Source organism: Nipponia nippon, unplaced genomic scaffold, assembly GCF_047370975.1.
Source record: "Nipponia nippon isolate SJK-2023a ecotype South Korea unplaced genomic scaffold, ASM4737097v1 scaffold_36, whole genome shotgun sequence".
Classification (NCBI taxonomy): domain Eukaryota; kingdom Metazoa; phylum Chordata; class Aves; order Pelecaniformes; family Threskiornithidae; genus Nipponia; species Nipponia nippon.
In genome coordinates, this window is record NW_028262354.1 from 3,184,621 (window position 1) to 3,212,370 (window position 27,750).

A 27,750-nucleotide genomic window follows, 5' to 3' on the forward strand; every position below is an offset into this window, starting at 1 on the left:
AGCGGCGGCGGGGCGGGGCCCAGGGGCGGGGCGCGGCGGCGGCCGTCGCCCTCGGAGCCCCGCCCGCCCCGCCCCGCCCCGCCCCGCCCGCCGCGGGGTCCCGCGCCGCCGCCGCCGCCGCCGCCGCCGCCGCCGCCGCCGCCGCCCGGGCCTCGCTGCTCGGCGCGCCGCCGCTCCGGTGCCGCCGGCGCCTCCCCGCTGGCGGCGGGGCCCGGCCGCCGCGCCCGCGCCAGGGCGTGCGCAACAGGCGGGCGGCGGCGGAGCCGCGGGCGGCGGCGAGGGAGAGCGGCCGGTGACCGAGCGGCCGGGGGCGGCGAGCGAGCGTCCGCCCGGGGCCGGGCATGAGCGGCGGGGCGGCGGGCAGGGCGCCCGGGCAAGGGCGTTTGAAGGAAACGTGAGGCGCGGCGGCGGCGGCGGCATGGACGCGGCGCCGGGCCGGAGCCCCGAGCCGCGGGAGAAGCCGCCGGTGCTGGACGGGGAGGCGGCGGGGGCACCCGCGGGGGCGGCGGGCGCGGCCCCGGCCTCGCCGCCGGCGGCGGAGCAGATCGTGGCGGAGGGCGAGGCGGCGGCGGCGGCGGCGGCGGCGGCGGCGGGCACGTTCGTGCAGCGGCAGCTCGGGGCCATGCTGCAGCCCGCCGTGAACAAGTTCTCGCTGCGCATGTTCGGCAGCCACCGGGCCGTGGAGATCGAGCGGCAGCGGGTGAAGTCGGCCGGCGCCTGGATCATCCACCCCTACAGCGACTTCAGGTGGGACCCGGGGCCCCGGTGCCGCCGCCCCGGCCCGGCCCCGCCGCTGTCCGCGGTGCTGAGCGCGGCTCCGCCGCCCGCCCCGGCCCGGCCCGGTCCCCGCCGCCGGCCACCTGCGGGGCAACAAGTGAGGGGCGCCGGGGCTCCGCAGCGGGGCGGGGGGACGCGGCTTCCCGACGCAACCGGGCAGCCCCTTCCCTGCCCCGGCCCCTTCCCCAGCCGCCCCCACCGGGAGCACGGGCAACTTTCTTCTGCCTCAGCCCCCGGGGCTCCCCCGGGGCTCCCGCGGAGCCGGGGCCAGCCCAGCCCAGCCCGGGACCCCCGCTGCCCATCGGGGCCCCTCGCAGAGCTTCCCCCCCTTCCGCCTCCGGTGCGGAGCCGCGGGGGCCACGGGCCCCAGGAGCTGCCCGCGGAGCCTGCCCGGCACCGGCTGCGTCGCCGCAGCCCGGGGAAGCTGCTGGAGGAGGGCAGGGCACCCAGCGAGGAGCCGGGCCTGGCTCAGGGTGTCACCGGGATCACGGGGAGAGCTCAGGGACGGATGATGTGGGAGGAACTGGGTGTCACGGGGATGTTGAGTCATATCGGGTGGGCTCTCTCTACGGGGGATGAAGCTGCCAGGCAGTCATCTCCCGCAGCAAGCTGTGACACGGCCGATGTCCCCGGCCCGGCGAGGCACCCTGGAGCGGGGCCGGCACCCACCGCGGCTTGCCGGCACCTGTAGCCGGCTCCCCTCGCCGCCGGGCCCCAGCCTCCTGCGCATCCCAGCTCCCCCGCGCTGCTCCGGCGTGACACCGAGGGCTGCGAGCCCTTAGAGCCCGGGGAAGCCCCCCCAAAGTTTGCGAGCCTGAGCTTGGCAGGGGCGGCTGGCGCAGCCGGCACCCTGCGCTGAAGGTGACACGAAGCGAGCTGGCAGGTGGACAGCCGGCGGGATTACGCCGGTGTTTATCACATTATGGGGATACACAAAGGCCACCGAGATCAGGGCCCCGCACGTTCGGCCTGCAAAGGAGTAAAGGACAGGGCCTGCCCTAAAGAGCTTAAGCCTAAAGCTGAAGCGAGAGCTGCCGGCGGGCTCAGGCGGCGGCGAGGGGCAGGCGGTGGGGTGCTGGAGGCGATTCCTCGGCCAGGTCAGGCCCCTTCGGCCTTGGCTGGCATCTCCTCGCCTGCCCCGGCAAACCTTGGCCGTGGGCAAGGAGGTGTTAATTTGTGCACGGCTCCTCGCCCCGGCGGAGCTCCCCGGGGCTCCCTGCCAGGCTCCAGTGCTCTCTTGCCGAAGGAGCCTCATGTGGTGCCGCGACTTCTCCTCCCTCCTCTTCCCCGCCGCCTGCAGAGAGCCCGGTGCCTCTGCCCCACCGAGGATGCAGGGCACGAAACACCCGCAGGCTTCTCGTCACGTGCCAAAGCCGGTTTGGATCCACGAGGCGCTGAGGTGCCCTGAGGTCACCTTTGGAGATTTGGGTCCATACCCACAACCAGGGCCGGGGCTAACGGGGGCACCCGAAGGTGGGAGCTGGGCTGGCTTTTCCAGGCGCCCGTAAAGACTTGGAGTGGGGAGGCTGGGAGCCCATCGGGCCGCTGCAGGAGCCGTCGCCGGCCGCCTGAAGAAAGGCGTTACCTGCGTTTGCGTGAAGATCGAAAACATCCCAGCCGCATTTGCATGTGAATGGGGATGCTGAATGTCATGGCATAACCCAACGCTAACCGATGGCTGCCTCGTGTCTCTTGGCTTTTCTTCCGAAGCCTCTAAGCTTGTCCACTCTCAGAAAAAGGAGGTGGATTAAGGTCTCCTGCAGGCCCTGGGCTGTGGAGCTCCCGCCCCGTGCTCGCGAGCAGCCCCTTTGGGGCTGGGCCTGTTCCGTCCACCTTCCCCGTGGCCATGGCACTTTGTCCTTGCTCGGATGCCGCCTGGCTCGCCCGTGCCACGATCCCGACCGCCTCCCTGGCCCCCGACTCCCTCGGCCGCCCCGGGAGCTCGGCGCTCCCTTTGCATAACCAGCAAAGCTTATTCTAAATCCTGCTAAGCCTGGGTGGTGGCAGGGAGCCGGCGGATGATGGGGGGCTCCGGGGAGCAAAGCCCACGTCCTCCCCGAGTTTTCCACAGGGCCGTGGTCAAGTTTGGGGCAGGGGCATATATGCGCAAGCACTGCCGTGCCACGAGGAGCAACAGCCGAGCTTCCTCGAGCTACAGCCCTCCGATCCTCCGCACGCAGGGCGACGTTTGCTCCCCCAGACCCTTGGCCCCGCTCCGCCTCAAGAGCTGGTGCAGAATTGCTCCTCTCCGCGCATGTATGCTTGCGTGCGTCCCAGCCAAGCAGAAGGGTCTTAGTCATGCGTGTGGGCAGGCACGTGCGCCTGCGCCCCGAGCGCCGGTCGCTCCGCGTTGTCTTGGACTCTAACTTTGATCCTGGGTTTGTTTGCTGACTGCCTGTCCCCTGCCTCTCCCCGCTTCTCCCTGCCCCGCTCCGTCCCCCGCGCTCCCTCCCTGCAGGTTTTACTGGGACCTCATCATGCTGCTCCTGATGGTGGGCAATTTGATCATCCTGCCAGTGGGCATCACCTTCTTCAAGGATGAGAACACCCCTCCTTGGATCGTTTTCAACGTGCTTTCGGACACTTTCTTCTTGGCTGACCTGGTGCTGAACTTCCGGACAGGCATCGTGGTGGAGGACAACACGGAGATCATCCTTGACCCTCACACCATCAAAATGAAGTACTTGAAGAGCTGGTTCCTGGTCGACTTCATCTCCTCCATCCCGGTTGACTACATCTTCCTCATCGTTGACCTGGAGACCCAGGTGGATTCTGATGTCTACAAGACAGCCCGGGCCCTGCGCATTGTCCGCTTCACCAAGATCCTCAGCCTGCTGCGCCTGCTGCGCCTCTCGCGCCTCATCCGCTACATCCACCAGTGGGAGGAGGTGAGAACTCCTCGGGGCTCCAAGGGCCCTGGTCAGGGTCCCGGGCCAGGTCGGGGATCCCCGGCTGTGGGGTACAGCTGGCTGGAGGGCAGGGGCTCAGAGGGCTGCTCTGGGAAAAGAGCTTCTCTGTAGCTCCGCTCCTGCCTCTTCCCCAGATCTTCCATATGACGTACGACCTGGCCAGTGCTGTGGTGAGGATCTTCAACCTCATCGGCATGATGCTGCTGCTGTGTCACTGGGACGGCTGCCTCCAGTTCCTGGTGCCCATGCTGCAAGACTTCCCCGAGGATTGCTGGGTCTCCATCAACCGCATGGTGGTGAGTGCCCCGGGCAGGGGCGATACCGGCCGCGCATCTGCCTTGGGGGGTGAGGAGAGGATTTGGTTACCCATCTCGTACTCCAAGGCTGGAGCTGCCTGGATCCACATGCTGCCGAGCAGCGCCTCTCTGGTCATAGCCCTGCAACGGCAGGGAGATGGGGTAGAGGGAATCTCTGCATCACCTTCCCTTCTCAGCCCACCTTGGCTGCTGCTGGAGTCGGAGCAGCCAGGGGAATCCCTCGTGCCCTTCCAGGAGGGAACAGGGCAGTGGGGCTCCTGCCTCTTCCCCCGAGCAGGGGCTGGCGCAGGCTCGGGGCTTTGCACGGTCCCCAGCGCCTCCTCCCAGAGCAGAGCTCTGCCCTTTGGGCTTGGACACGTCAGAAACCTTTCCCTCACTGGGGCTTTGGACTCCCTGGCTCTGGGGAGGGGGGACCGGAGGGTTCAGCCCAGTGGGTCCCTCCGGCAGACCCCCCAGCGCTGCTGTTCCCTCGTCTGCAGAACGACTCCTGGGGGAAGCAGTACTCGCACGCCCTGTTCAAGGCCATGAGCCACATGCTCTGCATTGGCTACGGCCAGCAGGCGCCCGAGGGCATGACCGATGTCTGGCTCACGATGCTGAGCATGATCGTGGGGGCCACCTGCTACGCCATGTTCATCGGCCACGCCACCGCCCTCATCCAGTCGCTGGACTCATCCCGGCGCCAGTACCAGGAGAAGGTCAGCAGGGTCGGGTAATGAGTGCCTGGGTACTGGGGGAGGACACCCTGGCACCAGTGGGTCCAGCTCCAAAACCTGCTCAGCACGGGCTGCCCTGCCCGGCGGGTTCCTGCCCTGATCTCTGCCCTTGCCACTCAGACGGGGGGTGCGGGACTGGGGTCAGGCTGCCCGCGTGGCCAGAGACGCCCCGTTCGCGATGCTGGCGCTCACCCCAGCACAGTGAGGCCACCACCCTCACCTCTGCCCTGTGACCCTCTGCACCCTGAGCGCACGGGGAACCCGTCCTCTGCCCCCGAGGTGGCCTTTGGGACAGGGCCCTGGAGCAGGGGTGGCTGGATCCCAGCTCCGGCAGCAGCTCCTTCTCACCACCAAGGAGAGGGAAGGCGTTGGCCGGCAGCGCTGCCGGCCTCTGGCGCGGTGCAGCTTGTGTCAGCGCAGCCCTGTGTGGCTCTGCCTCGTCCCCACAGTACAAGCAAGTGGAGCAGTACATGTCATTCCACAAGCTGCCTGGGGACACGCGTCAGCGGATCCACGAGTACTACGAGCACCGCTACCAGGGCAAGATGTTCGACGAGGAGAACATCCTGGGGGAGCTCAGTGAGCCGCTCAAAGAGGTACGGGCAGGCAACCCCAGTGCTGGTGACTTGGGGAGGGGGGCCGGTGCTTGCTGGGGTCAGGCTCGGCGATGTCGCCGCTGACCTGCTCCTCACCCCACAGGAGATCATCAACTTCAACTGCCGCAACCTGGTGGCCAACATGCCCCTCTTTGCCAATGCGGACCCCAACTTTGTGACAGCCATGTTGACCAAGCTGCGCTTTGAGGTCTTCCAGCCCGGGGACTTCATCATCCGGGAGGGCACCGTGGGCAAAAAGATGTACTTCATCCAGCACGGGGTGGTCAGCATCCTCACCAGGGGCAACAAGGAGACAAAGCTGTCTGATGGCTCCTACTTTGGGGGTGAGGCTGGGCTGGGGGAGCTGGAGAGCAGAGGGGAGCAAGAGCTGCCGGGGGGCAGGGGCCGGGGCATCCCTGATGTTTCTGCCTGCTGCACCCTCTGCCATCCCCTTTGCCCAGTGCCAACGGCTTGGCATCACCTCACACCGGGCTCTGGGGCCCCGAAGTCCACCCCTCTTGTTCTTACGGGGTACCTTGTTCAGCAGATTGAATCAGAGGGTCCGGCAGTCAGAGCCCTGAATTCTGGCTGCCTGGGGCAGAGGGGGCAGCCACCCCCCCCGCCTCTGGCCGGAGAGGAGGGTGGCTTGGTGCTGAGCACCTGAGCCAGTTGATAGGCTACGAGCACGGGTTTGGGAGAGAAGCAGGCCAGGCGACCACAGCAGCCGTGCCCAGGGGTGTCTCCATGGCCCGGGGAGGGAGGAAAAGGCTGTGCCTGGCCGAGGGCACGGCCGTGGCTTTCCCGGCTCCCGGGTCTGTCCCTCCTCCTGAGTCGTGCTCTGTTTCTGTGCAGGGTGTGGGAATAGCGGGCAGCCTTGTCCCCGCCTCCGGCTGCCATTATCAGGGGAGGCTGTTGGGAAGGGGACGGATGGCTGTGTCATCCTGACACCCAAACCTCTCTCCCTGCAGAAATCTGCCTGCTGACGCGGGGCAGGCGGACTGCCAGCGTGCGAGCCGACACCTACTGCCGCCTCTACTCCTTGTCGGTGGATAATTTCAATGAGGTGCTGGAGGAGTATCCCATGATGCGCAGGGCCTTTGAGACGGTGGCCATGGACCGGCTGGACCGCATAGGTGAGGAACAGCCCCCGGACCCAGCATGGCCACCTCTGCGCCTGCTCCCCGGGGCCACAGCACCCCAGCCCCATGGGTGACGGCATCATGGACCCCATGGGTGACGGCATCACAGACCCCGTGGATCGCGGCACCCCAGCCCCATGGGTCCCCAGCAATGAGGATGAGAAGGAGCACAGGGAAGGAGCCTGCCTCCAGGATCCCTCTCTCCTCCCAGGCAAGATACAGGCAACGCCATAGGACAGGCTTCCCAGGGAGGCTGTCACCCCCCCCCCCCCCCATATTTGCACTGTCTGGCGTTGGCCGGCTGCTCGTCCTCACCGCCCCCTCACCTGCGGAGGACGAACAGGACCACAGACCCCAGCCTGGAGCCTTTGGAGCCAGGACTCCCCTGTTTTGTCCCTGCTTCTCCCTCTGCCCCAGCCCGGACCCTCCCCAGGGTCTTGCTTCCCTTCGGCACACTGGTGAGGTTTTCCTGTCCCTTCCCCACTGTCACCCTGCCCTCCCCAGTGTCCCTGAGAGCCAGCGCTCCCAGGATCGGTGACACTGCTGCCTCCAACCCAGGGAAGAAGAACTCCATCTTGCTCCGCAAGCGAGCCGAGCACAGTGCGGGGCCCATGAACAACGAGATGATCCAGCAGATCATGAAGCATGACCAGGACATGGCCCACAACATCCAGGACCTGCAGCAGATGGCGATGGGCCGGGAGCTGAGCGGCAAGCCGGTGATCTGGGAGCCACTGGTGCACGCGCCCCTGCAGACAGCCGCCGCCACCACCAACGTGGCCATTGCCTTGACTCACCAGCACAGCCTGCAGGCTCACATCTTCCTGCCGCCCTCCTCCATCTCCAGCCCGCTCTCACCTGAGGCCACCCTGCTCACCAAGCAGGTGCGCAGGTCCCAGCCCAGCCTGGGGGGCTCCCGGCCCTCCTCCGTGAGCTCCCCGTCAGGGGCGCAGTCCCACCTCCAGACGCCCGCCGCCGGTTCGCCTTCCTCCCCCATGGTCCAGTCCCAGGCGCCCCTGGAGAGCGGGGCCCAGAGACCAAGCCACGGGGCGCAGCCCCTGCCGCGCGCGGCGCAGAAGGGGGAGCTGCCGACGGCGGCCAAGCAGCCCCCGGCTGGCTCCCAGCCCCAGCTCTCCAAGTCCCGGGGCGCCTCGGTCTCCACCTCGCTGCTGCAGCAGGCGGCGGGGGCTCCGTCCCCCAGCTCGGAGCAGGCGCTGCCGGCGGGGAGAACGCTCCACTACAGCCTGTCCCGAGCCACCGGCTCCCACATCTCTCTTCTGATGCATCCCCAGCAGCTGGTGAAGCACAGGAGCATCCAAGGCCTGCCTGTGGGGCGGCTCACCCAGGACGTCCGGCTCCTCTCCGCCTCCCAGCCCTCCCTTCCCAATAAAGTGGCCCAGCAAGCCGACGGGAGCTCCTTGCAGCAGGGCAGGAAATCTGCAGGGAACCTGGCCCGCAGATCCTCTCCCTCGGTAGCCGGACTCCTCGCCAAGCCATGTCCGGGGATTCCAGGCCAGCCGGCACACCCGCAGCAGATGCCTTCAGGATCGCTGGCTCAACCCAGCCGCTCCGTGGCGGGAGCATCCACCCCGCAGTCCCCAGTCTCCGCGTCCAGGCAGGCAGCAGGTCCCTCCCGCAAGGGCTCCGTGGCCTTCAGCCCCGAGGTGGAAACGGGGAAGCCCAAACTCCCGTCCAACATGTGAGCCCCCGGCGGCAGCCGTGCACAGGCAGGAGGGACCCAGGCACCCCGGTGGCACCCGTGGCAGGAGAGCAGAGGTGGCAGGAGAGGCAGAGCGCCTGGCGAAGGCCCGGCTTCATCGGATGGAAGAAGAGGTGAGAGGCAGTGCCTGGGGACGTGGACTGGCTGCTCCGGGCACGGGGGCACAGCAGGGACGGGTGTGGGGTAACCCCAGAGCTGGCCCGGCTGGATGAGGAGGGGGCTCTGCTGACTGCCCCCAAGGTGGGGACCCTGCCTGGGCTCTCCCCTCCTTGCTCCATCCCATCCCTCCTGAGTCCTGCCCTCCTGGAGGCAGCGGGACGGGTCAGAGCCCTCGTCCACACCCCGGCCTCCCTGGGGAGCCCGGCTTCCCGCAACCGCTCCTTGGGGGCCGGGCCCCGCCGTGCTCTGCCCTCGCGCCCCACAGCCTCTCTTCGGGGCCAGGCCGCCGCTGGCGGCTCCTCCAGGCTCATCCTCTCGCAGCAGCAGCCACCACATGCCCACCTTGATCCCCGGAAAGCTCTGCCCAGTGCTTTCGCTTTTTGGGAGAGGAGGGAGAGGCAGCCCCCGGGGCCCACTGCCGAGGGCTGAGCGAGGGGGCTGGAGCCCATGGCGGGGTCTCCCCGGGCAGGCAGAGCGCGGGTACCCAGGGCCAGGTCCCCACTCCCTGAGGCCCTGGGGGGTCCCTTGGGGCACCGTGCCGGGACCTGGGGGTCCCGGGCAGGGTCCCCCTGCTGTGACGAGTGCCAAGCGGTGAAGCCGGGGGCAGGTGGGTCTCCCATGGAGCAGCCCCCGGGTGCCTCTCCCCAGCTTGGGGGAGCTTCTTGCCTCCGAGGTGCTGGGTCCCGCGGGGCTGGGATGTGCTGCTGGGCAGGGCTCTGCCCTCACACCCGGGTGCTGCGGCCTGGACCCTCGCCATGCTTCGGCAAGGGGGGCAGCCCGGGGGGGACCCGGCTGCTCGCGGCTCCTGGGAGGCTGCTCAGCCCGGGCTCTGCTCCCCGCCCTGCCCTGCGCTGCAGTCCCGTTTCCAGACTGCCTGGAGACGCCGGTCACCAGCGCCGCAGCAAGCGAAAGGGTGTCACGAAGAGATGCCAACCCCGGGCAGCGCCTGGGTGACGTGCAGGGCCGTGGGGCTGCCTCCCCTTGCCCTCCTGGGTCTCCGTGCGGGAGGGCAGGGGCTCGGGGTCCCCACAGCCCACCCACATCGCCCCTCCAGAGCCAGTAGTCAGCAATGTGTGTTCGAGTCGTGGCTCTGCTGAGAAGCTGAGCTCTGCTTACAGTGTCGCTTTGGGCCAACCGTGTTATCAGTCCTGGTTAGAGTAGTGTCCCCTCCCGCCGCCGCCGCGCTGCGCAAGCTGCTTCCCACTACTGGAGTCAGGAACCATGGCTTGTAGTCGTGCTCTGGGGCTTGGCTGCCGCCGAGCAGGGCCCGCCGGACCCCCGGCGCAGCGGGCGAGGGTCTTGCTCCATGCGGTACTTCTCAAAGTGAGGTCTTCAGTTCTTCCCCCCCCCCTTGTGTTTTGGGATGTCGGGAGCAGTCCGGAGCGCAGCGCCGCTCGGGGAGCCCAGCCTTGCAGGGCACAGCAGCCCGGCAGGAATCCCGTCAGCGCGTCCATTGGAGGGGATGTCCAGCACTGCCTTTTTTTCACGGACTTCGACTCCCCTTCCCCGCCCACCCCCGCATCCCGCTCCATCCCCATGGTCGGTGTCTCCCCGGCAGCCCCTCGGGAAGGGGTCTGCAGCCGGGCCGCGTAGTCAGACATTCCCGGGCTGTGTTTACACTGCGTGATGTAGATGTTTTAGCCGTCATCCTAGGTGTCCCCCGCAGAGCACGCGGGCCGGCCCAGACGACACCGAGCACGGCTCCGCTTCTGCCGGCCGCGCCGCTGGTGCACCCTCCCCACGCCGCAGCCCCGTGCCAGGAGCCAGAGCCACCCTGCGCTCCCGTCACCGCCGCGGCGGATCCCTGCCGGGAGCCGCGTCAGCTCGTGGCCCCAGCGCCCCGTCCCAGCGGGGAGGCGAGAGGGGCGGCTGGAGGGGCCGGGGGCGCGGGCCGTGCGCACGCGTGTCTCTGCGGCGTGCGTGGGCGCAAGTCTAGCCACCAAAGACCATGATCCTTCACTCTTGCACTCACGGCAGTCGATGTACAGAGCTTGTAGTTTTCATATCGCAGAGAATTTAAAAGCGTTTTTTTATTTTTGGTCGTTGTACATAATGGATTTAAATAATAAAGAGAGATTCTGAGCTGGTCTGGGGGAGCCTCCTTCGGCGCTGCCCGCCGGCACCCCCAGCGCCCTGCCTGCGGGGACGGGATGGGGCGCGGGGGACACCGCCGTCCCCCTCCTACTTAAAAGCCGGATCCGATCCCGGCCCTCCCCGGAGCCGGGAGCAGCCGGGGTGCCCTCGGGTGCCCGGCGAGGGGCCTCTCCCCGGCCCCGCAGCCCCGGGGAGCGCAGTGGGAGCCCGAAGGCAACAGGACCCCTCCCGCTGCCCCCGTCCCTTTAGGCCCCGGGGAGATTAATGTTTAATCTTTGCTTATTTTCCTCTTCCATCTCCCTTCTGTTTATTAACCCGGGGGGAGGTGGAGGTTTGATACCGCCCGATTGCAGAGCAGACTCCAGGCATTAACTAGATTAAATGAAGGTCGCGCCGCGCGAGACGGGCTGGGGTGCCCGAGCCACGGCAGCTGGGGCGTTTGCGGTGCGCAGCCCCACGCGGCGCTGCCAGCGCAGCCGGGACGGGTCTGGGGGCACAGCTTTGCTCCGACTGCACCCCTCCTCAGCGGCTCCTGCCTCCGCACCCCGCCGCAGCACCCTCAGCACGGCGCAGGACGGGAGCACGGGCAGGCACCCCGCCGTGCCCTGCCGGCTCTTCCCACTGCAGCCCCGCTGCGGGGCTGCGTCACCGGGACCAGGACGCTGCTGGCGGCCCCACCATCAGCAAGAATTAGGCTCTGTGACACACGATGAGATCAGAGGTGATTAGTGGTTTCTTTCTAATTTGATTATTTCAGATTACACCGAAGCCGGCCTGATTAAGGCTGCGCGTAGGCTAACGGTCCCCTGCCCCAGCACCCTGCTGCGGGGCTGGGCTGTGCTGCCAGCGCCCGGGCCTGGCTCTGCCCGGCCGGTGAGCCGCTCCGCAGCGCGCACCAAGGCTGCCGGAAGCAAAAACCAGCATTTTGTTGAAAATACAATTCCAGCGCATCCCATGCCCGGCCACCGTTTACCCAGGGCAGCTGCTCGGGCAGCCGACGCCGCTGGGGCTGGGGAGGGGGCGAAGGGACCCGCTGGCTCCCCGGGACGAGGCAGAGCCCTGCGGGGTTGCCACCAGCCCGGCCACGGCCCCCGGCTGCGGAGCGGGGGGGCTCTGCCCCAAGCCCCCGCCTCCCCGCTGCGGCCGTGGCGGGTGGGGGTTTAGCCGGCCAACAAGGCCGGGGTTGATTAAACCGGGGTCAGCCGAGATGAGAGGATTAGGGCGGGTAAGCGGGACGTCGCCAACGAGCAAGGGGGGCCCGGGAGGGAGCTGCAGGGCCGGCGGCGGCCCCGGGGGCACCGTGCGGGAAGGGTGGCACTCGCCCACCTGGTGAGCTCAGCTGGGAGCCAACCCTGCTCCTCCCGCCCGGTACCGGGATTCATAGAATCATGGAATCGTAAAGATTGGAAAAGACCCTCAAGATCATCGAGTCCAACTGCTAACCCAGCGCTGCCGAGGCCACCACTGAACCATGTCCCCAAGCACCACATCTCCCCGGCTTTGAAATCCCCCCAGGGGTGGGGACTCAGCCCCTGCCCTGGGCAGCCTGGGCCAGGGCCTGACAGCCCTTTCCAGGAAGGAATTTTCCCTAATACCCAACCCAACCCTGCCCTGGCGCAGCTTGAGGCCGTTCCCTCTCGTCCCAGCGCTTGTTCCTGGGGAGAAGAGACCGACCCCCCCGGCTCCAGCCTCCTTTCAGGCCGTTGCAGAGAGCGATGAGGGCTCCCCTCAGCCTCCTCCTCTCCAGGCTGAGCCCCCCCAGCTCCCCCAGCCGCTCCTCCCCAGCCTTGGGCTCCAGCCCCTGCCCCAGCCTCGCTGCCCTGCTCTGGCCACGCTCCAGCCCCTCCATGGCCGCCTTGGGGTGAGGGGCCCAGCGCTGAGCACAGCATTCGAGGGGCGGCCTCACCAGTGCCCAGCACAGGGGGACCATCCCTGCCCTGGTCCTGCTGGCCACACCGCTCCCGATACAAGCCAGGATGCCACTGGCCCTCTTGGCGGGGAGACCTCACTGCGGCCTTGCCGTGCTGAAAGGGGGCTCGTGAGAGAGATGGGGACAGGCTGTTTAGCAGGGCCTGTAGCCACAGGACAAGGGGGGATGGTTTTTAACTAAAAGAGGGCGGATTCAGACTGGATCTGAGGAAGAAATTTGTCACGCTGAGGGTGGTGAGACACCGGCACGGGTTGCCCAGCGCAGGGTGGATGCCCCATCCCTGGGCACATCCAAGGCCCGGCTGGACGGGGCTGTGAGCAGCCCGATCTGGGTGACGATGGCCCTGCCCATGGCGGGGGGGACGGACGGGATGGCCTTCAAAGGTCCCTTCCACCCCGAAGCCTTCCGTGATTCCGTGACCTTCCCTCCATGAACCCGTGCCGGCTGGGCCCGATCCCCTGGCTGTCCCGCACGGCCCCGTGATGGCGCTCAGCACCTGCTCCCCGACCCTCCCCGGCCCCGGGGGTGGGCTGACCCCCCCCATCCCCTGACCCCCCCCACCCCCTGACCCCCCCATCCCCTGACCCCCCCGACCCTCCCCATCCCCTGACCGCCCCCACCCCCCCGACCCCCCGATCCCCCGACCCCCCCACCCCCCCTGACCGCCCCCACCCCCTGACCCCCCCCATCCCGACAGCCCCCACCCCCCCCACCCCCCATCCCCTGACCGCCCCCACCCCCTGACCGCCCCCCTCCCCCGACCGCCCACACCCCCTGACCCCCCCACCCCCCGACCGCCCCCCTCCCCCGACCACCCCCACCCCCCGACCGCCCCCACCCCCGACCGCCCCCTCCCCCGACCGCCCCCCCATCCCCCTTCCACCCCTTCCTGTAGCCGGCCGGCACACGTTCCCGCCTGCACGCAAAGGTGTGCGGTGCTCCCCGCCCTGCACCGCACCCCCGGCACCGGCACCCCGCACCCGCGGCACCGGCCCCCCCCGCACCTCCGGCACCCCCCGCACCCCGCAACGCCACCCCCCGCACCCCCGCACCCCGCTCCCCGCCCCGGGCCGCTCCGCGCCCCCGCGCCCGGCCCGGGCACTCGCTCCATTCTCTCCCCCCACCAATCAGCCGTCTCGGCCCCGCCCTCCCCGCGCTCCTACTGGCTCAGCCTCCTTGGGCTCATCCTCACACGATGGAGCGGGCCAATGAGCGCGGGCGCCGGCCCCGGCCGGCGCCTGGCTCCGCCCCCCTCGCGGGGCACGCCGGGGGTTGTAGTCTGGCGGCGGGGAGGCGCGGGCCGCCCCCCCCCGGGTCCGGACTACGCGTCCCGGCGAGCCCCGCGGCCGGGCCGGGCGGGGCGGGGCGGGGCGGGGCGGGGCGGGGCGCCCCAAGAGGCCGCCGGCGGCGGGTCCGGGCCGCGCTCTCGGTCACCATGAGCGGCAGCGGGGCCAAGGCGGCGGCGGCGGCCGCCGAGCGGGAGGAGTTCGTGAGCTTCTTCCCGCAGATCGTCCGCGACCTGACGGAGGGCGGCCTCGGGCACCCGGAGGTGGGCGACGCCGTGGCCCGGCTGAAGGAGGTGAGGGGGGCCCGGGGGGGGCGGCGGCGGCGGCGGCGGGCCCGGGGCTCCCCCGCTGCCCGCTCCTCTCCGCCCGCAGGTGCTGGAGTACAACGCGCCGGGCGGGAAGTGCAACCGCGGGCTGACGGTGCTGGCCGCCTTCAGGGAGCTGGCGAGTCCCGGGCAGCGGGACCCGGAGAGCCTCCGCTGCGCCCTGGCCGTGGGCTGGTGCATCGAGCTGGTGAGGGCCGGGGCGGGGGGCGGCCGGGGCCCCGCGGGGACCCCCCGCCCCCCTAACGCAGCCTCTCGCAGTTCCAAGCCTTTTTCCTGGTGGCGGACGATATCATGGACGCCTCCCTCACCCGCCGGGGGCAGCTCTGCTGGTACAAGAAGGTGAGAAGGGTCGGGGGGACCCCGGCCGCGGGGGGGCCTGCGGGGCCAAGGGCTTTGCTGACCCCTCCCTGCCCTCCTGCTGCAGGAGGGGGTCGGTCTGGACGCCATCAACGACGCCTTCCTCCTCGAGTCCTCCGTCTACCGGCTGCTGAAGAAATACTGCGGGGAGCGTCCCTACTACCTGCACCTGCTGGAGCTTTTCCTGCAGGTGAGCCTGGCCCCGGCACCCCCCTCCCACGGATTCGCCGTGGGCCTGGGCCGTGCCGGGGCGTTGGAGGTCTCGGCCTGTCCCTTCGGCTCCCGGGCATCCCGCCAGATGCGCGCCCGCCCTCCTGGCTTGGAGAGGAGCCGAAAGGGAGCTTGGGTTTGGGGTTTGCACTGTGCTGCGGGGACGTCCCTGGGGCGCTGCGTGAATGAGGCTGGTGAGACACCGGCCCAGGTTGCCCAGAGAGGTGGGAGATGCCCCGTCCCTGGAAACACTCAAGGCCGGGCTGGACGGGGCTCTGAGCAACCTGATCTGGGTGAAGATGGCCCTGCCAGTTGCAGGGGGGATGGGCTGGATGACCTTTAAAGGTCCCTTCCATCCCAAAGCCTTCTGTGATTCTATGAATAAATCCTTTCTTTCCTCCGCAGACTGCCTACCAGACCGAGCTCGGGCAGATGCTGGACCTCATCACCGCTCCTGTTTCCCAGGTGGATTTGAATCGCTTCAGCGAGCAGAGGTAAAGAGACAGAAGGGGACGGAGGCGCCGGCCCAGCTGTGGCAGGGTGGCTCTGCTCGCAGTCCCTTCCAGACTGTGCGAGAGATCCAGCTGCTGGCTGAAACGCTGCCGCTGCCTGCCAGGCTCTGGGGAGCAAATCTTGCTGGCGCTGTCAGAGCTCGGGAGCTGGTTTGGAGGGAGATGCTGCTTTTCTCCTGCTGGCCCTGATCTGCGGAGCCCTGGTGGGAGGGGAAGGCCCGGGCTTTGCTGCTGAGCGTGGTTCCTCTGCCGCAGGTACAAGGCCATCGTTAAGTACAAGACGGCGTTCTACTCCTTCTACCTGCCCGTGGCCGCTGCCATGTACATGGTGAGTTTTGCGGAGGTCTCGGGAGGGGCCTCGCCCTCGGTGCGAGGCTGCCGAGGCGGGCAGGGGGGCTGGGAGACGGGACGAGTAAGGGTGGAAGGCAGGCGCTGGAAGGCTTTATTCCTTTTTCCCCCTCTTAGACTGGTATCGACAGTAAGGAGGAGCACGACAACGCTAAAGCGATCTTGCTGGAGATGGGCGAATTCTTTCAGATCCAGGTAGGAGGTGGCTCCCTGCCCCCCGGTGCTGGTACGGCACTGGGTGCGGTGCTCAGGTGCGTCCATCGCCGCGCAGGATGATTACCTGGACTGCTTTGGGGACCCGGAGCTGACGGGGAAGGTGGGCACCGATATCCAGGACAACAAGTGCAGCTGGCTGGTGGTGGAGTCCCTGCGTCGGGTGACGCCGGAGCAGCGGCAGATCCTGGAGGTAACGGTGCCGGGCTGGCGCAACGCCCCGCCGATGGGGGCGAGGGGGCGCGGACTCCCTCCCCGAGGACGCGGTGCGGAGGGAGCGTAGCGCCGTAACGCACACCCGAAAAGCCACGTGCCGCCCTGGTCGGCCGCGCCGCGCCGCTGCCTGGCCGGGAGCAGGGCTGGTTGTCGTGAGCAGGCAGAGCCGGAGCTGACTCCTGCCGCGCTTTGAACGGGCAGCGGCCGTAAGCTGGACCTCGGCCTGACTTGTTCTGGTGTTTTCTCAGGAGAACTACGGCCGTAAGGAGCCCGAGAAGGTGGCAAAGGTGAAGGAGCTCTATGAGGCTCTGGGCATGAGGGCTGCTTTTCAGGAGTACGAGGAGAGCAGCTATCGGCGCCTGCAGGAACTGATCGGAAAGCACGCCGCCCGCCTCCCCAGGGAGATCTTTCTCGGCCTGGCTCGGAAGATTTACAAGCGGCAGAAGTGATGGCGGGCCTGGCCCGGGACTGCTTCGTCTGGCCGAAGGCGGCCTGGTGGCCTTCGCCCCCCGGGCCGTGGCTGCCGGGAGCTGCTCCCTGCCCCGGGGGGGGGCGGCGGGGGGCGGCGGGGGCCCTCGGCCCCTGCCAGCCTTTGTCTCAATAAACATAAGTTATTGCGGGTGCCTCGCTGCCTGCTGCCGGGGCCGGGGGATGCGGCGCCGCGGGGGCTTTTTGGGGGGGGGGACGGGACCGGGGCCCCGCCCCCGCCGTCTGCGGGGCGGGGCCGGGGCGGGGCCGGGCTCCTCCCTCCCTCCCGCCGCATTCGCCGCCGCAGCGCGACGAGGTGAGCGGGGCTCCGGGGGGAGCGGGGGGCTCCGGGCGGCGGGGAGGGGAGGGGGGGGGCGGCTGCACCCCCGCAGCCCCGGGGCCGCTGGATGCTCGGGGCCGGGGCTGAGCTGCGCGGCCGCCGCCCGTGGGTGCCCGGGGCCGGGCGCGGGCTGCGGCGGTGCCCGGGGGTCTCCTCCTCGCCGCCCGTGCCCCCTCCCTGCGCCGGGAGCTGGGGTTTCCAAGGGCGTTTTCTCCTTGACGGCATCCCCGGGATGCTCCCGGCCGCCGAGAGCCGGCGGAGGGGCTCAGCCCTGCTGCTGCGGGCGCCCGGACCGGCCAGAGCCTCCTCGGGCCGTGCTGCGGGGATCCGCCACCGGCTGCGGCCCGGCCCGGCCCCAGCCCAGCGGGGAGCCCCTCTCCGCTGGCTGCGTTCCCGTCTCTGAACCCCCAGCCCCCGCCGCCGGCCCTTCCCTGCTCGGTGGCTGCCGCAAGGTCACCACCCTCCCTCTCGCCGCGTTCGTTCCCCTCCGGGTTTGCGCTGCCGCGGTCTCCCCCGCCGACCGAAAGGGCGTTTGGTGTTTGCAGGGAGCTGGATGGTCTGAAGAGAGGAGCTGGGGGGCTCTGCGAGGAGCCCCGGCACTCCCAGCGAGGCAGCATCATGCTGGCTCCGAAGAAAGGCCTGCTCTGCAACCTCAACCACATCCATCTGCAGCACGTCTCCCTGGGGCTGCACCTCTCCCGGCACCCGGAGCTCCAGGAGACCTCTGCCTCCATGGGCGGAGGAGACCAGACCGGCTGCAGCGACTGCCCGGAGAACTGTGAGCAAGTGGATGCCAATTCCAACAATCCCTCCTTGAAATGCCGGTGCTGCGAGTCCCACACTCCGCAGCCGGTGACGTTGGGTCTCCAGAACCAGGCGGCTCAAGAGGATTTCCCCTGCCTGCATGCCGGGGAGGAGGTGGCTTCCCCTTGTGATCCCCCTTGTGATCTGGCTTCCTCCTCCTCCTCCTCTGTCAGTAGCTGCTCCGATTTCAGCTTGGATGACTCCCCGGTCTCCGTCTACTACAAGGGGTTCTCCAGAGAAGAGTCCCAGTCCCCTGAGAATCAGCCCAACGTCATTCCCACAGAAGATGCCGGGGACGGCCAGGCGTTGGCTGACCGGAGCGGGACGCGTGATGGCAGAGACGCCAACCTCAACCCGCCGGTGCCCCAGAGATCGGACGCCCTGGCCGGAGAGAGCCCGGACAGCCTCTGCAGCAGCACCTCGCTGGACTCCCAGTGCGAGGAGCCCTCTCCCAGTGCGGCGGTGCAGGAGACCGCCAGCACCTGCGCCAACCTAGACCCTAACTGCAACTCCCTCCCCAACCCCGACGCCGCGCCTCCGGCGCAGGCGGTGCCGGGATGGTGGGATCCCGGTCTGAGCGGTGCTCCTGAGCCACGGCCCCGGGCTGGCAGCGTCCCCCCGCCCGTGCCCCCCCGGCCCCGGAGACGACTGCAGGTTCTCAACGCGCACAGAGCAGAGCAGCCGCTCCTGCCCGCGCAGCCGGCGGAGCCGGAGCCCGGCTCGGGTGCCCTCTGCAGAGACGCGGGCAAGAAGACCATCACCTCCTTCCACGAGCTTGCCCAGAAGAGGAAGAGGAACGCCGCTGGGCCTGCTCTCGCCCAGGCCAGGCCTGACCGGAGCGACTGGCTGATCGTATTCTCACCTGACACAGAGCTGCCGCCCCCCAGTGAGCTCCTCTCCAGCGCCGTGGGCCCGGAGCCAGCCCGGCCCCAGCTCCAGCACGACCGGCCGGCGAAACCGCCCAGCTCCAGGCAGAGAGAGGTGACCACGTTCAAGGAGCTGCGGTACCGCAGTGCCTCCAACAAGCCCAAGGGCCAGCCAGTCGGTGAGCGGGCAGAGCTGGTGGCATCTCAGCACCCATCTGCACCCCTTGAGATGGCCGTAGGCGGCGACGGCTCAGGCTGGATGCCACCCGCGCCTCTGGGTGGACACTTGCTGGCGCCTATGGAAAGCCACCAGCCGAAGAGGAGGAGATCGCGGCCGGGGCTGCAGCCCATCGCGGAGGGGCAGCCGGGGGACGCAGAGGAAGGGGGGCTGCCGGCGCGAAGCTGCCTCCCGGGAGAGAAGGGGCCGGGCTCCGGTTGCGATAAAGACGCCCTGGTTCGGAGGCTCGGGGGAGCTGGTGGGGGCCCCTGGGCGCCAGGGACGGTGGAGAGAGGAGACGAGAGCTGCAAGGAGGGTAAGAGCAGGCTGGGGCTGCGGGGCTCGGCGGGGCGGCCGCGGCGGAGGCCCCCGTCGTGTGGCAGCTCGGCCCGCGGCCGGGGGTCTCCGTGCCCCTCCGGGCCGGGCCGGGCCGCGGGGCCCCCCTCGCCCGCGGGGGGGCCGGGGCCGCGTCCCCCGGGGCCGCCTGGGGCCGAGGCGGCACCGCCGCACCCCGCCCTGCCCGCGGGCTCCCTCCGGGCCCGTCCTCCGCGGGGCCAGGCCCTGGGCGGGCGGCGGGGCCCAGCCCGCCCCGCTCCGCCCGCCGCCCTTCGCCCCGCCGCGGCCTCCGGCTCCATGGGCGAGCGCGACCCGGCTGCCCCCGGCCGCGGCCCCGGCGCCGCCCGCGGTGAGTGGGGCCGGGCGGCGGAGCGGGCTCCGGGCGGCGAGCGCGGCCTGGGCCTCCCGCGGCAGCAGCGCTCGGGCCCGGCCCCGCTTCCCCCGGGGCCCCGCTTCCCTCCGGGCCCCGCCTGATCCCGCCGCCCCCCTTCTCCAGCCAGGCCCTCGCCGTCCGCCGCTGGAGCCGCCGCGGGCGCAGCCCGGCCCGGCGCGGGGAGCACGGAGGGAGCCCGCCGCCCCCGGGGAGAGCAGAAGAAAGGTAACGGCCCCGCGGTGCCGGCCCCGCCGCCGCGCTCGGGGCTGAAGGGCCGCGGAGCCGGGGCCGTTCCCCCTCCGGAGCCTCGGCCCGGTCCGTCCCGTCCCCGCCGAGCGGGGCTGCGGGAGGTGGCGGGGGTGGGGACCCCCGGGCCGGGCAGGGCCGGGCAGGGGCAGGCAGGGCCGGGCAGGGGCAGGCAGAGGGTGCTGCGGAGCCGGGGAGCGGGCGTGGGGCAGCCTCCGCATCTCGGAGCCGCCTTGCGGGTCCCCGGCCCCTTGGAAACCGCGGGTCCTGCATCCCTGCACCCGCGAGGTTCCCATGGCAACGGCCGGGGATGCTCCGTCATCCTGGGCCTTCCTGGCTCCTGCCCGCTCCTCCCCGGCTCCTCCAGGCCTTGGTGGCCAGGGCCGGTGCGATGCCAGCCAGCCGCACGCTGCTGATGGGCTGAGTGCCGCAGTGGGGATTGGGTGCCGTGCTGACGCCTTCCTTCCCGGTGTCCAACAGCCCTGCTGATCGCCGTCAGCACCGCCGTGGATAAGATTATCGCCCACTTCAGCACCGCGCGGAACCTGGTGCAGAAGGTGAGGGTCTGGCCCGAGGCTCTGGCCGGGCTGGGGTGGGCAGGAGTGAGGGCAGGCCGTGCAGGCTTCGGGCAGGAGGGACTCTGGGAGCTCCAGGGGCAGGATCCCACCATCCCTCCCTGCAGGCGCAGGGTTAGGTGCTGCCGTTCCCCTCCCTCTCCTCTCTTTGTGCCTCCCTGCTTCAGGCCCAGCTGGGAGACAGCCGGCTCAACCCAGATGTGGGTTACCTGCTGCTGCACACCCTCTGCCCTGCGCTCTATGCCTTGGTGGAGGACGGGCTGAAGCCGTTCCAGAAGGATGTTATCACAGGCCAGAGGAAAAATTCACCCTGGAGCGTGGTGGAAGCCTCCGTGAAGACAGGTCGGTGTGAAGACCGTGCTCCTGGAGATGCTGAGTGCAGCATCTCACGGTGCCTGGAGCCCTTTTCCAGCCCGGGCTGGGGGAGGCTGTACCCCCGCAGCAGTGACTGTGTCGTGTGTTCCACAGGCCCCAACACCCGCTCTCTCCACTCCCTGTGCTGGCACGTGGCCGGGCTGGCCCCTCTCAACAGCACCAGACAGAAGTTTCATGCCTTTATCCTCGGCCTTCTGAAGTGAGTGCTGGCCCTTGGTGGTCCAGGCTGGCCTTGCCGCGATGGCAGGGTGGAGCAGAGTCCCAGGAGCTCTCACCTGGGTTCCCTTTGTCTTGTTTAGCATTAAGCAGCTGGAGCTGTGGATCTCTCACCTACAGAAGAGCCCAGGTAAGGACACGGTGCCCAGAAGCTCCCCACCCAAGTCCTCTCCTACGTGCCAGGCTGGTAATCCCGTACCTGCTCCACCCACAATGCTTGGCTGGGGTTTCCGTAGCGGACAAGGGCATCGTTTTCCGTGGCTGTCGTACTGGATGCAGGCAGTCAGTTTGTCATTTGGGCCTGCTAGGACGGGGCAGCCGGCCCTGGGAGGGATGTGTGGGCAAGGGCAGGGCATTTTGCAGCTGTCCAGCGCCATCCGTATCTCCTAGGTGTAATCTCCTTGCTGTATTCACCCACGGCCTTCTTTGCCCTGAGTCAAGGCCCTCTTCCCCACCTCGCTGAGGAACTGCTGCTGCTCATCCAGCCCCTCTCCGTGCTGACTTTCCACCTCGACCTGCTCTTTGAACACCACCACCTCTCCGTGGATGTGAGACCCCTGTCCCGTCGGCTGGAGTCACCCCTGGCTCCTGCCCATCGCGCCGCTCGGGCTCGGGGGGCTGCGCAGCCTTCTCTGGAGGGCCGCGGCGCTGCTGCGGGGGCAAGCCTGGACGAGGAGCTTCCCCCCGATACCCTGGGGAGGGCAGCCGGTGCGGAGGGCAGCGTGATGTCCCAGTCCCAGGCAGCCGGGCGCGGGCTGGTCCCTGGCCCCCAGGTGGGGGCTGCCCTGCAGCAGACCTTCCAGCACGTGCTGCGGTGGGGCGACCAGCTCAGCCGCACTCTCCTGGGAGCTGACAGCCCCCCAGAGACCCACGGGCCCGAGGCAGGCCCTCGGGATGACGGGGCTGGCCTCAGTGGCTGGTGGGGCCAGCTGAGCCAGGCCTCCAGGATTTACGCTGCTCCTAGCAAGGAAAAGGTCCCCTTCATCTGGTGGACAAAGCTGCGGACGGCTGCGGGGGATTCCAGCCCCGGCCAGGCTGCACGACCCCATGCATCCGTGAATGAGCCAAGAGGCACGGAGCTGCAGCTCCTTCAGACCAAAGCTGTCCCCGAACTTTCCGGTCCAGAGCCCAGCAGCAGTGCTGACACCTCTGGGACCTCTTCTCCTGAAGACCTCATCTTGCCTGCTGGAGCTGGAGCAGCTGCCACGCCAGGTGATCCTGCTGCTGGAGAGAAACTCCTGGCTGCTTCCCCAGAGCCTGATGCGAATAGGGACCGGGCAGCCCCTTCCCAGCCAGAGGCTGGTGGTCCTGGTCCTGACAAGGGCAGCTGGCTGGGCCGCCTCTTCGGAGCCACCAGCCCCTCTGCCAGGAGCTTCCCTCCCAGTCCTGACGCCGTCTCAGCGAGGTCCAGGTAAGCCCCCGCTCGGGCAGGCAGGGCGGGGGAAGCGGCATGGCCTGGGGAAGAGGTTTTTCTCCCAGGCAGTGTACGGAGAGCGGCCCATGGGGCGTCTTGTGCTGCCCGTTATCGGGTCGCGCTCCAGGGCTGTTGGGCTGTGCCGGGGGATCGGCACATGTCCCAGGTGCTGCTGCCATCCCATTGCCTCAGTCCTTGAGAGCAGCAGGAGCTCACTTGGTGGTGCTTGGTAGAGCCCTCGGCAGCTCCCGGATCGCCACAATAGTTTTCTGAGCAGGATGGGTGGGAAAAGGCTTCCCAGACGAGCTCGTGGCTTCCTTTGCTTTGTGGCAGGAGACCCTCTAGCTGGCTCTCCCCCAGCGCCCGAGTCCTGGCCGTGGTGGTGAAGGGGCTGGCGTCCGAGAAGACCCGTGATGAAGAACAGCCAGAGAGGAACGTGTCGGACGTGCCCCAGCCCCACAGGTGATGCAGGGTGCTGGAAAACGTCCTGTTCGGGGCTGGAAAGCTGATGGTGGTTTTTGGGGGGGGGATGGAAGCAGGGGCTGTTGCCAGGCATAGCCTGGATATCCCACACGCCTTTCCAGGGAAGGGCTTGCACCGCGCCTTGTTGCCACCTTGCGCCTTGACTGCTGCCCCGGGGAGTCCCCTCCTCTCCTGCTGAGCGCTGGGTGACCCTGTCTGTCTGCCTAGCTGTGACCAGTTGTTTTCCCCAGACGTTTTTTTGGGGGGGATTTTTAACATTTTTCTCTCTCTTGTGTGCTTTCTGAAGTCGTGACAGCTTGTTGGGGCAACTATGTGGCACCTCTGCCCAAATTGTGGCAGGTCAGAAAAGCTGGAGCGCTCCGTCTGCGCTTGCGCAGCGTCTGGCCAAGTGAGCCCGGAGGGCGAGCGGCCGTCCCACAGCACACTCGGCCGTCTCCCTCCTCCCCAGCCCTCGCTGGCCCTGCCCTAGAGCTCTGCTCCACGTCTGCACAAGCGCTGCTCCCGCGCTGCTGCTGCTCCCAGGGGCTGCTTGGCCGGGCGGTTTTGTGATGTGGCTTCTCGATCGAGTCCATCGTCAGCTGGCGTCTCTGCCTGGGGAGGGGGGTGGCTCCACACGAGCGTCAGAACCTGTGGGAGCTTCTCTCAGTGGTACCCGGGGTCCCTGGGGAGACGGACCCCCGATGCCGTTTGTCGTGCAGGGCGGTTCGGGCGCTGTGCGACCACACGGGCACCGCCGAGGGGCACCTGAGCTTCCAGAAAGGGGACATCCTCCAGCTGCTCTCCACCGTGGATGAAGACTGGATCCGCTGCTGCCATGGAAACAGCACTGGCCTAGTTCCTGTCGGCTACACATCCCTAATTTTGTGAGGAGGCGGAGGAGACCTCAGGAAGCAGCTGAAGCAGTGCCACCTCTGGGAACGGCTGCCTCCTGCCACGGCTTCACCACCTTCGGGGCTTCACCACCTTCAGGGCTGGCAGATTCTGCAGGGGACCCTGTCCTGGCGCCTGTCACCGCTGCTCGTTCGCAAGACGTCACCGTCTGCCGTGGGCGCGTCCCACGAGCCGCTGCTGCGCGTGTCCCCGCAGATCTGCTGGCGCTTCGCCGTGGCCCCTCTTTGGGACCTGCTCTCGTTCGTGTTTCCTCAGCGCTGCCCACGCCTGTGCCAGGAGAGGGAAGGACCCTGTCCCTGAGCGGTGCTCACCGTCCTCTATGTCGTCTCTGTGCCGTCGTGTCCTGCCACCGCCGCCACCTCCACGTGCTCTGCTTTGCCCCGTGGCCGGGGCTGGTGGCCCGGGCCACCAATGCGCAGTCCCAGCACTCTGTAAATAATTGTAACCACAGGAATGCGTGTATTCCAGGGGGAAAAAGCTGGAAATAAAGATTGTGACTCACGTGTCCGCGTGTGTGACTGGATCATTGCGGGGGGCTGGAAACGGCCATGTGGCCCATTCCTGCACGGTGCTGGGGCTTCGCTGAGTAAATGCTCTTGCAGGCAAAGCCAGCGTGGGCCGGGGCCGCGCCGGTGCTCAGCGTACCAACGGCAGGCCTCAGCCAGAGCCCCGTATGGCATCGCGCCCTGGCAGAAAGCGCCGTCTCCGCCATGGCGTAGGGCGAGGCGGCTGCAGACTGCCAGAGCCAGCGAGAACCCCGGCGAAGCGTGCGTCGCTCCAGCCGGCCGCTAGCAGCCCCGCGAGATGGACGCTGCACAGCAAAGGTAGATGTTGGTTGGTTTATTTATGAAATTAAACTCATCTTTTGACTGAGTCACAGGGTTCCAGTAGGGGCTGGATGGCACTTATTGGTTTGAAATTTTTCTCATTGCTTGTGATTTCATAGCAGGCTACTTCCATCTTGCACTGGGCTCCCCAGTAGGAGAGAGATGTGGCCGTACTGGGGAGCGTCCAGCAAAGGGCCACAAGGCGATGGCCGCTTGCCGTAGGGGCAACTCGTGGGCTCTCGCATCTGGCCCAAGAGCCACGTTGCTGCCTTCCAACTTCCACTGTTTCAGTGGCAAAGCCTCTGCTTCGAGGGTGAAGCCGCTCTCTTCTCATTCTGCTCTCATTTTCCTTTCTCTCTCTGGAATCTTTACTCTCAGGCAAGGGACACTCTCTCTTAATTGGAATGTTATTTGCCTTGCCTTAAGTAGGTTTGATTGAATTCCACAGCTGCCTCTGGACTTTAAAATGGGGTCAAGGCAGCAGGAGATGAATCCAGGTACTTTTTCAACTCTTTTTTAAATAAAATAAGCACTCCTGTCCTTGGTGCAGTCTCTGGTTTAAAAGGAAGGCAAGTGTACCGGTCAAGCATGGCATTTTGATGATCAGAGAGTCAGGCCACGGGATGGAAAAAGAAAAATGAAGTTACATTAAAGGAGGGTCCTCGATAAGGTGTTTCATTCGTTTCATTCGTCTGAGGTGGCTCTGGCCCAACGCTCGCGATGTAAGCGCACCGCCGCTGAGATGCGGCACCGACGGCGACCGTCTGGCGTCTGCGGGCGGCCCCGTCTCCAGGGTTTGCGCTCCGGGAACGGGCGCTGAACGCGTAGACGTGACGGTCCGCACCCTGACCCGCCGTTACGTACGACCACGGTGACGCAGCCTCTGCCTACCCAACAGCGAACGTCCGTCTCTGTACGCCCGCTGCCGTCATCCCTCCTGCCAAGGCCTGACCAGAAGAACCATCGGCACCGAACGATATCCTCGCGGCACGCCACCGGGCAACTGGATATTCGAAAGAGATGGGGCAACAACCCCCGTAGGAGAGGCTGGAAGAAAGCCAGAACACGACAGGAGCGGCTGAGAGAGGCCAGAGAGGAAAACCAAAGACAGGCCAAAGAAAACCCCACAAGTCAGCGATAGGAAAAGATTTTCCATTTAATACTAGACTCTCTCAGGATTGAGATGCAGGCTTTTTATGCAATTACATCCAATGTTAAAATTGGTAATACATAATTTACAAAGATTAACATCAAAACAATGATCTATTTAGATATGCTTTGTAAAAAGGAAATATATTAGCAGCATTTATTTTCAGCAATCACACAGCCTACACCCATGCAGACTAAGAGTTCATAGCTATTTGCAATAATGTAGTGCTTCCTGGTCTTAAAACAGCGATCCTGGTGACACACCGGTCTTCTCGTTATTATAAAATAACCGAAAAATAAAAAAAGTCATTAATTTCTACACCAGTAAGAAAAAACAATTCTTTGCACTTACCTAACATTTGATTGTCTAAAAAACATTTTGTTTAGTCTTTCAACAAAAGAAAGATAAAATGACAGAGCTAGTGTCTCGCTTCTGTACGCACTTTATTTTTTAAAAACTTTTTAGTGTTTAACACCATTTGAGACAATGATTTCTGTTTTAAACTAAATGAGACAACTCAAGATTTTGGACATGCGATATTCCTACTACACGCACGAGTATTTTATACTCAGGGTTCCTGGTACTGTACAGTGCTTCTCTACAGTAAGAAAATATTCCAAACTATTTTCTTATTTCTTTTTTTTTTTTAATAAAATATTTTTTCTCAAAGGGTTTTTTTCCTTTCTTTTTTTTTTTTTTTTTCTTTTTAAATCAACACATAAAAGTTAATGGAATGAGTCATGTTCCACTAGGAGTAAAATAATTATAATAATAACAAGAATGTACATTAGGACAAGCTTGGTCCATTAAAAAGGAACATGTAACTACTGTATTGCTTTACATCCACGCAGCAGATATATACAACTTGGCACATTAAAAACTGGTTTTCTTATAAGAACATCTAAAACAGGACTGTATATGCATATGTACGTCTGAAGGACAAAAAAGCAAAGCCATTTTAAAGGGGCAGCGTACGCCGCCCACCCCCGCCCTTTGCCACAGCCTGGCCCCGGCCCGGCGGCGACCGCGGCTCCGCGCGCCGGGAAGGTCGTCGGGCCCAGCGCGGGGAGTCCCGCCGCGGCACTGCTTCCTTGCGGCAATCGCAATTTCGTGCGGCGAGCGATCGGTGCCTCGGCCGTTGCTTTCGGGAATACTACTTCTCGTCAGGGCAGAGAGAGAGGGCGGTGCGAGATACACTGTCTCTTAATTTAAGAGACGGACATTTTAAGCTGTACAACCAGAACACAAGAATAGTGTTAGCAGTTGATATATTCTACAGTTCACAACAAATACTCGCTCTGAATACTGCTTGACGGTTCATGTAGTGAAGGTTTCCTTTTTTTTTTTTTTTCTTTTTCTTTTAACAGATTTTAATTTGCACAACACACTAGACACACGAGAACCACAGCTTATCAAAAAAACCAACAGCAATGGTGTTGTCAGGATTTGACTCGCTTTATAAAACTTCTCTGCAGAAAAAAGTGAAAAAAAAAAAAAATCACACCCCGCTCCCTCCCCCCCTCTACGACGCAGAACAAGTGCCTCAACCAGCCAACTCCTGCTTTGCTCCGAGGTGACTCTGGAAGTTTCTCCTTGTCACAGACCAAAGGTACATGTGTGCACCGGCCGTTCCACGGTGAACCTTTCGCACGTTCGGGGACGTTTCTCTCTTCTTGGAACTTGTGCAAATCAGAGGCCACAACTTTAGGGCAGCCTTTAATTTTAAGCCACTGGGCCTTCACCCTCCCATCTGGATTTCATTCACTGGCATGGGCCGTGGTGGTGCCAACAGTATCTTGTACAATCACAGGTTAATTGGTGAACATGGGGAATATTCTCATCAGAGTAAGTCAGTCCTTATCCTTCTCACCTCCCCATTTTTTTTGTGTTGTTTTTTTTTGTTTTTTATTTTTATTTTTCCTCTGAGTGGGAATATCAAGCAAAAATAAATTAAATTTGACCATCCTGGACAATAACCACGAGGTTTTTCTCAGTACCTAACATCAATACAAGGCACGCCCAACAACACACACACCATAAGAGCACTGCAGAGCAGGGCAGGGCAACCTGCCAACCCAGACATCTAAGTGCTAACTGTTTGTATATTTGTCAGTTTGCTGCTGCCCTCTTTTCCTTGGCTGGTGCAGAGGAAGGTGGGCTCCTGCCCTCAGTCCTCAGCAGACCTTGTAGCAGACTCCAGACCACAGCTTCCAAGCTTCCTCTGGTGGCATCACTTCCTGAAGCTGCTCTCCGGGATGGTGAGAGTGCGTCGCCTCAGTTTTCTTCCTGATCCTTCCTCCAGCAAGTAAGTGACATCGATAGCTGCAACAGACCACAGGCTTTT

At 65.9% G+C, this 27,750-nt stretch overlaps 4 protein-coding genes across 17 annotated transcripts in view; 3 read left to right on the forward strand and 1 right to left on the reverse strand.

The window, feature by feature from the left end:
- The first annotated feature begins 292 nt into the window (after positions 1 to 292).
- On the forward strand, positions 293 to 10,413 carry HCN3 (hyperpolarization activated cyclic nucleotide gated potassium channel 3). Its single transcript, XM_087772218.1, has 8 exons — positions 293 to 747; positions 3,236 to 3,665; positions 3,821 to 3,982; positions 4,483 to 4,701; positions 5,169 to 5,315; positions 5,419 to 5,659; positions 6,284 to 6,448; positions 7,013 to 10,413. Exons 1-8 carry the CDS (start codon positions 419 to 421, stop codon positions 8,155 to 8,157), a joined length of 2,838 nt encoding a protein of 945 aa, XP_087628344.1. The 5' UTR covers positions 293 to 418; the 3' UTR covers positions 8,158 to 10,413.
- A 3,321-nt stretch (positions 10,414 to 13,734) lies between these two features.
- On the forward strand, positions 13,735 to 16,448 carry FDPS (farnesyl diphosphate synthase). The gene is made up of 9 exons (XM_087772228.1): positions 13,735 to 13,936; positions 14,016 to 14,156; positions 14,228 to 14,308; positions 14,394 to 14,516; positions 14,942 to 15,030; positions 15,304 to 15,376; positions 15,514 to 15,591; positions 15,668 to 15,802; positions 16,074 to 16,448. The coding sequence occupies exons 1-9, from the start codon at positions 13,793 to 13,795 to the stop codon at positions 16,272 to 16,274; spliced, it is 1,065 nt and encodes a 354-aa protein (XP_087628354.1). The 5' UTR covers positions 13,735 to 13,792; the 3' UTR covers positions 16,275 to 16,448.
- Positions 16,449 to 16,543: 95 nt separating this feature from the next.
- Positions 16,544 to 23,934, forward strand: RUSC1 (RUN and SH3 domain containing 1). The gene is made up of 10 exons (XM_087772217.1): positions 16,544 to 16,609; positions 17,179 to 18,836; positions 19,353 to 19,454; positions 19,956 to 20,032; positions 20,218 to 20,392; positions 20,519 to 20,624; positions 20,725 to 20,771; positions 21,032 to 22,052; positions 22,389 to 22,517; positions 23,237 to 23,934. The coding sequence occupies exons 2-10, from the start codon at positions 17,252 to 17,254 to the stop codon at positions 23,403 to 23,405; spliced, it is 3,411 nt and encodes a 1,136-aa protein (XP_087628343.1). The 5' UTR covers positions 16,544 to 16,609; positions 17,179 to 17,251; the 3' UTR covers positions 23,406 to 23,934.
- A 1,453-nt stretch (positions 23,935 to 25,387) lies between these two features.
- The window catches only part of ASH1L (ASH1 like histone lysine methyltransferase), a 65,224-nt gene continuing 62,861 nt past the window's right edge, over positions 25,388 to 27,750 (reverse strand). For 13 of the 14 annotated variants that reach the window (XM_087772601.1, XM_087772584.1, XM_087772592.1 and 10 more), the window contains one exon: positions 25,388 to 27,728. In XM_087772601.1, the coding sequence (XP_087628727.1) occupies positions 27,637 to 27,728 (92 nt within the window). In that variant the 3' untranslated portion in view covers positions 25,388 to 27,636. The remainder of the gene's footprint in view (positions 27,729 to 27,750) is intronic. The other variant, XM_087772586.1, reaches the window with a different exon arrangement.

What these genes read in the sequence shown, in the direction of transcription:
- HCN3 (XM_087772218.1), top strand. Translation starts at nt 419, where the DNA reads ATGGACGCGGCGCCGGGCCGGAGCCCCGAGCCGCGGGAGAAGCCGCCG. An exon ending in CACCCCTACAGCGACTTCAG is followed by an intron (nt 748 to 3,235) that starts GTGGGACCCGGG and finishes CCCTCCCTGCAG; the next exon opens with GTTTTACTGGGACCTCATCA. An exon ending in GGACCGGCTGGACCGCATAG is followed by an intron (nt 6,449 to 7,012) that starts GTGAGGAACAGC and finishes CCTCCAACCCAG; the next exon opens with GGAAGAAGAACTCCATCTTG.
- FDPS (XM_087772228.1), top strand. Translation starts at nt 13,793, where the DNA reads ATGAGCGGCAGCGGGGCCAAGGCGGCGGCGGCGGCCGCCGAGCGGGAG. An exon ending in TGGGCTGGTGCATCGAGCTG is followed by an intron (nt 14,157 to 14,227) that starts GTGAGGGCCGGG and finishes AGCCTCTCGCAG; the next exon opens with TTCCAAGCCTTTTTCCTGGT. An exon ending in GCGAATTCTTTCAGATCCAG is followed by an intron (nt 15,592 to 15,667) that starts GTAGGAGGTGGC and finishes ATCGCCGCGCAG; the next exon opens with GATGATTACCTGGACTGCTT.
- RUSC1 (XM_087772217.1), top strand. Translation starts at nt 17,252, where the DNA reads ATGCTGGCTCCGAAGAAAGGCCTGCTCTGCAACCTCAACCACATCCAT. An exon ending in AGACGAGAGCTGCAAGGAGG is followed by an intron (nt 18,837 to 19,352) that starts GTAAGAGCAGGC and finishes CCCCTTCTCCAG; the next exon opens with CCAGGCCCTCGCCGTCCGCC. An exon ending in GACGTGCCCCAGCCCCACAG is followed by an intron (nt 22,518 to 23,236) that starts GTGATGCAGGGT and finishes TTTGTCGTGCAG; the next exon opens with GGCGGTTCGGGCGCTGTGCG.